The sequence below is a fragment of the Protomyctophum parallelum genome (assembly GCF_964188405.1).
Source record: "Protomyctophum parallelum genome assembly, chromosome: 7".
NCBI lineage: Eukaryota > Metazoa > Chordata > Actinopteri > Myctophiformes > Myctophidae > Protomyctophum > Protomyctophum parallelum.
In genome coordinates this window covers 51,679,218-51,686,231 of record NC_139705.1, presented here as the reverse complement: position 1 = coordinate 51,686,231, position 7,014 = coordinate 51,679,218, and the positions used below count along the sequence as shown (strand labels likewise).

The 7,014-nt window shown below is 40.7% G+C and overlaps 1 protein-coding gene across 2 annotated transcripts in view; it reads right to left on the bottom strand.

The window, feature by feature from the left end:
- The window catches only part of LOC310862323 (collagen alpha-1(XX) chain-like), a 127,194-nt gene that overhangs the window by 41,322 nt on the left and 78,858 nt on the right, over positions 1-7,014 (bottom strand). Inside the window, exons 14-16 of one of the 2 annotated variants that reach the window (XM_083770173.1) lie at positions 3,751-3,880; positions 1,998-2,035; positions 1,672-1,773 (exon numbers count right to left, since the gene is read on the bottom strand). In XM_083770173.1, coding sequence (XP_083626299.1) covers positions 1,672-1,773; positions 1,998-2,035; positions 3,751-3,880 — 270 coding nt within the window. Of the gene's footprint in view, positions 1-1,671; positions 1,812-1,997; positions 2,036-3,750; positions 3,881-7,014 lie in introns of both variants that reach the window. The other variant, XM_083770172.1, reaches the window with a different exon arrangement.

Here is a 7,014-nt window from a genome sequence, read left to right as displayed (position 1 = left end):
TATGTTTCTACGTATGTCAGTCGTTCTTCGACTTTTCGAAAAATAGCAGACCTACAAGCTCGTAGCGCGCCACTCGGTGGCGCGCTATGAGCTTGTAGATCTGCTGTTTTTCAATAGCTAAAGCATGACATGATGCTAACACCAAAAGGGGTTCCCGGCCCAAAATGGGTTAATGTATAAATTCATGTATCGGTTAGTTGAGTTTGTTGTGTTTTTAACCTAACCCTGTGAAGAGTTCCAATCGGTTCTCTTCTACGATTTGGAGACATTGGCGTAAACAGCCTCCTCTACAGACTGTGAGCATTCTGTATGGTTTACATTTATTGTTGGTTGTTTGTTTGCTTTTTATCGTATTTATTGTGTATTCATCGTCTCTAGTGATTGATCACAGATTCATTGATCAACGGATTCATATGTCATCGCTGCATTAAATACACAAACTCTAAAGCCTTTCCCACTATGTATGATGATCAGATTCTGGCTGTATTCTGAGCTTCTGATCACCAACATGCTCTTGATTAAAGGAGAATTCCATGCTAGAAGACTTTCTTACCTTTCTTTGTAGTTGTTACGTCCCCACCAAAGAGGTCCAGGTGTTATTTTGTGCAAAAGCTCCTTATTGGCTATTTCCCCTACCATAAGCCCTCAATGAATTGCATTGAATGGAATGGGAATTGAATTAGAGTTCTCATCGGGCCCGAAAATTAAGGCCCGGCCCTAACTGGGCCCTAACTGATCAGGCCCTAGGCCCGGCCCGGCCCGACTAATTACCATAGATTTTAGGCCCGACCCGGCCCTAAAATGTCGGGTCGGGTCGGGCCTGGTCGGGTTTGTGCAGAATTTGAGAACTCTACACAGAGTAAAAGTGAAATGCCAGTCAGCACCATCTTCATAATAGATAAATACACAAACAGACAGAACAGAACTATTATTTTTATTATTCTAAACAAATTCAATATATATATATTTTTTTTTTCATGGAGCCCCAGGCCCGGCCCCGGCCCTACTGATTAGCATACATTTTAGGCCCGGCCCGGCCCTAAAATGTCGGGTCGGGTCGGGCCTGGTCGGGTTCGGGCAGAGTTTGAGAACTCTAAATTGAATGGGGCTATGGGGTGTTGTGCTAATTCGCTTATTTCCATCGCTCAAAATTACAATGTATATATCCTCTCTTCATAATGTAAATAATATCCCAAGCGGCACAGTTTACTACTTATTTCGATGGAAATAAGCTAATTAGCACAACACCCCATAGCCCCATTCAATTCCCATTCAATTCAATGCAATTCGCGCTTATGGTAGGGGAAATAGCCAATGGTGGGGACGTAACAACTACAAAGAAAGGTAAGAAAGGTAAGAAAGCATTCTAGCATGGAATTCTCCTTTAAGGGGGTGAATACATACATTCGAAGCGGGTGTTGATTGAATAATGGATAGAATAACAGACAGACAGATGAATGGCTGTTGGGAATAAGGGTTGATTGAATAATGGATAGAGTAACAGACAGACAGATGAATGGCTGTTGGGAATAAGGGTTGATTGAATAATGGATAGAGTAACAGACAGAATAAGGGTTGATTGAATAATGGATAGAGTAACAGACAGAATAAGGGTTGATTGAATAATGGATAGAGTAACAGACAGAATAAGGGTCAGTTGGGGTCGATCACCTGCTTGACGTCACTGCCGTGGTTGGTGCTGCAGACCACCCTGTGCCCGGGCACCTCCACGGCCCCGGGGACCCAGCTGACCCTCAGCACGCTGTGGGTCACCTTGGGGAACTGGACGCTGAGGGGGGGAGGCAGGGGGACTGTGGAGGAGGAGAGGTTAAAGGTTAAAGGGGACCCAGCTGACCCTCAGCATGCTGTGGGTGACCATGGGGAACTGGACACTGAGGGGGGGAGGCAGGGGGACTGTGGAGGAGGAGAGGGGGACACATTCTTAAAGGTTAAAGGTTAAAGGGGACCCAGCTGACCCTCAGCATGCTGTGGGTCACCATGGGGAACTGGACGCTGAGGGGGGGAGGCAGGGGGACTGTGGAGGAGGAGAGGGGGACACATTCTTAAAGGTTAAAGGTTAAAGGGGACCCATAAAGGGGGGGAGGCAGGGGGACTGTGGAGGAGGAGAGGGGGACACATTCTTAAAGGTTTTGTTGTGATCCAAAATATATGGTGATATTGATCCCCTGTGTGATATAGGTATCGTTCGGCCCCCGCCACGGCGCCACGTATATACATATGTTTTGGTCATGCCCTTCTTTACGTAGGTATTGAACTGAGATCTTTGACACTATGTCGAGTAGTGTTGGGGTACCATTTGAACCAAATGTAATGGAGTAGTGTTGGGGTACCATTTGAACCAAATGTAATGGAGTAGTGTTGGGGTACCATTTGAACCAAATGTAATGACGGCTATTTTCGGAATTTCTCCCCCTACTCTATTCCTGTCAAAATACAAAGCTCACTTGGTGGCCTTTACACCACTCTCTTAGCTAGGCGTCTAATTCTGATGAAATGGAAGTCCTCTGCTCCCCCAACCCATCTTCACTGGATTAGAGACGTACTCCACTTTATTAAATTAGAACAAATTAGATGTACCCTGAGAGGCTCTGTATCCAAATTTGAGGACACCCCTTCCTCGCACTAGTAAATGACTTGCAGTTCCAAGCTATTCCAGATCGAATGAGTTTAATCCTGGATCTGAGCATGCTAGATTCCCGACGCAGCTGGGTTGTTCAGTGTGTTTATTATTAGGAGCCATGTGTGGATGCACTGCCACGTCCATTGTGTTCTGGAAGGGTGACCAATAATGACCATGCCATGTTGTCTTGTCTTGTCTTACGTTTGTCTTGTTTTTGTTTCAAAACTTGATTCAGGTTATGTGGTTTGTATCAGTGTCGCTTCCATGTTAGCATAGCACTATGCAACTTTTTATTTTATTTTATGCTACCACAATATTTTGTGTATGGTGCTCACAACATTTATATATGTACATGTTATCTCTTTGATATGTTCCATATGGGTGTGTCACATATACTGTCATTATTTGATTTACTGTATACCCTGAATCTTAAATAAAACAAAACTGTTTTTTTGTGGCTTTCGCCTTTATTTAGAATGTTTTGTATAGAGGGATAGACAGTAAGTAGGCTGACAGGAAATGGGGGAGAGAGAGAGATGGGGGGGGGGTGACATGCAGTAAAGGCCGTCGGGATCGGGAGTCGAACCCGCGGCATACTGCCAGACTTGGGGGGGCTACCGGCCAATAAGGTGCCTGGACCGCTGAGCCACGGCCCAGGCCAGGGTGACACATTCTAAATGAGTGTTTCCCGCTTAGCGTTAGTTGCCCCTATACATATCAGAGCCGCCCAGTACGATAAAACATTTAGAAATCCCTGCTAAAAACTTGTCAGCGCAACTCCGACATAGGTGTGAATGGTTTTGCCATTGGGGGGGGGTCCCCCAGATATAAATAGCATTAAATGGGGGTCAGTAGCCTATGCATGTCAAACTGGGGGTCCTTTTCAAATGGGGTCTCTTGCCCTGAAAATGAATTTTCAGGGCAAGACCTCGACCTCGCACGTGCAGACTCGGCCCCCAGCCTGGTACGCTAGTCAAAATATGGCCCTTGAGGAAAAATAATTGGGGACCCTGTACTGATTACATTTCTGCCAATTCAATCAATCAATCAATCAATCAATCAATCAATCAATCAAACTAATGATGCCTCAGAGGTCAGCGTGTACGTACAGGTGGTGGCGATGGCGGTGACCGGGTCGCTGGGGTCCTCGTCGTACAGGGCGTACAGCGTGACAGAGTAGTCTGTGGCCGGCGCCAGTCCCCCTAACTCCACCACCGTCTGGTCAGCACCGAACTTCACCTGGACAGACACAGGGAGGAAACCTCATAACTCCATTTTCCACAGATCCATGCTATTTAACACCCTTTACGTCTGTGTGTTGTTTAGAAAATATTGAACCAATGGCAAGTAGTAAAAAGTGCTTTGGACAAAACCTCTTAACTCCATTGGACCCTCAACATGTCTGCTAAAGCAACTAACTCCACCACCTCTCCCCCTCTCATGGAAGTAATTGACAATATATAAAACCAACTTTGATGAGGCTGTATTGCTTTGTATTAAAAATATAAGGTTTTCTTAATTTCCTGATTTTTTTTTTTTTTTTTTTTCCTGAAAAATGAACATTTTGGAGTTGAGATATTATACAGCAGAGATATTATATATGATATGAATAGTTTATTTCCATCTTTCAGAGGGAGACATTACACAAAACAGTTTACTTTATTTTAATTTTTTAAGTAATAACCCATAATGTGGATATGGATGGGAACAGGGGAGGAATCCCTCAGGATTCTCAGATTCATGTCATGCTTAGAAAGACCAAAGTTCATTTTAAAACATGATATTTGTAGATCTTGTGTAGAGTTCATTTTAAAACATGATATTTGTAGATCTTGTGTAGAGTTCATTTTAAAACATGATATTTGTAGATCTTGTGTAGAGTTCATTTTAAAACATGATATTTGTAGATCTTGTGTAGAGTTCATTTTAAAACATGATATTTGTAGATCTTATGTAGAGTTCATTTTAAAACATGATATTTGTAGATCTTGTGTAGAGTTCATTTTAAAACATGATATTTGTAGATCTTGTGTAGAGTTCATTTTAAAACATGATATTTGTAGATCTAGTGTAGAGTTCATTTTAAAACATGATATTTGTAGATCTTGTGTAGAGTTCATTTTAAAACATGATATTTGTAGATCTTGTGTAGAGTTCATTTTAAAACATGATATTTGTAGATCTAGTGTAGAGTTCATTTTAAAACATGATATTTGTAGATCTTGTGTAGAGTTCATTTTAAAACATGATATTTGTAGATCTAGTGTAGAGTTCATTTTAAAACATGATATTTGTAGATCTAGTGTAGAGTTCATTTTAAAACATGATATTTGTAGATCTTGTGTAGAGTTAATTTTAAAACATGATATTTGTAGATCTAGTGTAGAGTTCATTTTAAAACATGATATTTGTAGATCTAGTGTAGAGTTCATTTTAAAACATGATATTTGTAGATCTTGTGTAGAGTTCATTTTAAAACATGATATTTGTAGATCTTATGTAGAGTTCATTTTAAAACATGATATTTGTAGATCTTGTGTAGAGTTCATTTTAAAACATGATATTTGTAGATCTTGTGTAGAGTTCATTTTAAAACATGATATTTGTAGATCTAGTGTAGAGTTCATTTTAAAACATGATATTTGTAGATCTTGTGTAGAGTTAATTTTAAAACATGATATTTGTAGATCTAGTGAAGAGCTTGACTGTGGAATCTATGAGTGTAAAACGCACGCCGTCGCGTAGCATAAGAAATTGGGAGTGGGAAAGATTACACAGATCCATCTACCGGTATAATGTTTATGATGAATTGAAAATGATGGACCCTCTTGTAAACAAGTGTAATATACTTTATGGTGTCGTCGACTCACAGTTGACAGTGTTTGTACTGAGTTGTGCTTGAAATGTACTGTAATTCAGTGCGTGCGTCACAAAGCCATATAAGGTCCTCGGTCAATGCTCTACATTGACATGTATGACAAGCTATAGCTGTGGAGGCATGAGCGATCAAATCACTGAATGAATCACTGAATGAATAATAATAAATCTTTATTTCAGACTCAGGTCCATATCACATACAAAGGACAAGAAGACAGGGGGATAAAACATAAGAATAAAAAATAAGAATAAAATAACAAATAGATACATCCAACATAGCATATGAATCACTGAATGAATCACTGAATGCACTTTGAGCGATCAAATCACTGAATGCACTTTGAGCGATCAAATCACTGAATGCACTTTGAGCGATCAAATCACTGAATGCACTTTGAGCGATCAAATCACTGAATGCACTTTGAGCGATCAAATCACTGAATGCACTTTGAGCGATCAAATCACTGAATGCACTTTGAGCGATCAAATCACTGAATGCACTTTGAGCGATCAAATCACTGAATGCACTTTGAGCGATCAAATCACTGAATCATGAGCGATCAAATCACTGAATGCACTTTGAGCGATCAAATCACTGAATGCACTTTGAGCGATCAAATCACTGAATGCACTTTGAGCGATCAAATCACTGAATCATGAGCGATCAAATCACTGAATGCACTTTGAGCGATCAAATCACTGAATGCACTTTGAGCGATCAAATCACTGAATGCACTTTGAGCGATCAAATCACTGAATGCACTTTGAGTGATCAAATCACTGAATCATGAGCGATCAAATCACTGAATGCACTTTGAGCGATCAAATCACTGAATGCACTTTGAGCGATCAAATCACTGAATGCACTTTGAGCGATCAAATCACTGAATGCACTTTGAGTGATCAAATCACTGAATGCACTTTGAGTGATCAAATCACTGAATGCACTTTGAGCGATCAAATCACTGAATGCACTTTGAGCGATCAAATCACTGAATGCACTTTGAGTGATCAAATCACTGAATGCACTTTGAGCGATCAAATCACTGAATGCACTTTGAGCGATCAAATCACTGAATGCACTTTGAGTGATCAAATCACTGAATCATGAGCGATCAAATCACTGAATGCACTTTGAGCGATCAAATCACTGAATGCACTTTTAGCGATCAAATCACTGAATGCACTTTGAGCGATCAAATCACTGAATGCACTTTGAGCGATCAAATCACTGAATGCACTTTGAGTGATCAAATCACTGAATCATGAGCGATCAAATCACTGAATGCACTTTGAGCGATCAAATCACTGAATGCACTTTGAGCGATCAAATCACTGAATGCACTTTGAGCGATCAAATCACTGAATGCACTTTGAGTGATCAAATCACTGAATGCACTTTGAGTGATCAAATCACTGAATGCACTTTGAGCGATCAAATCACTGAATGCACTTTGAGTGATCAAATCACTGAATGCACTTTGAGTGATCAAATC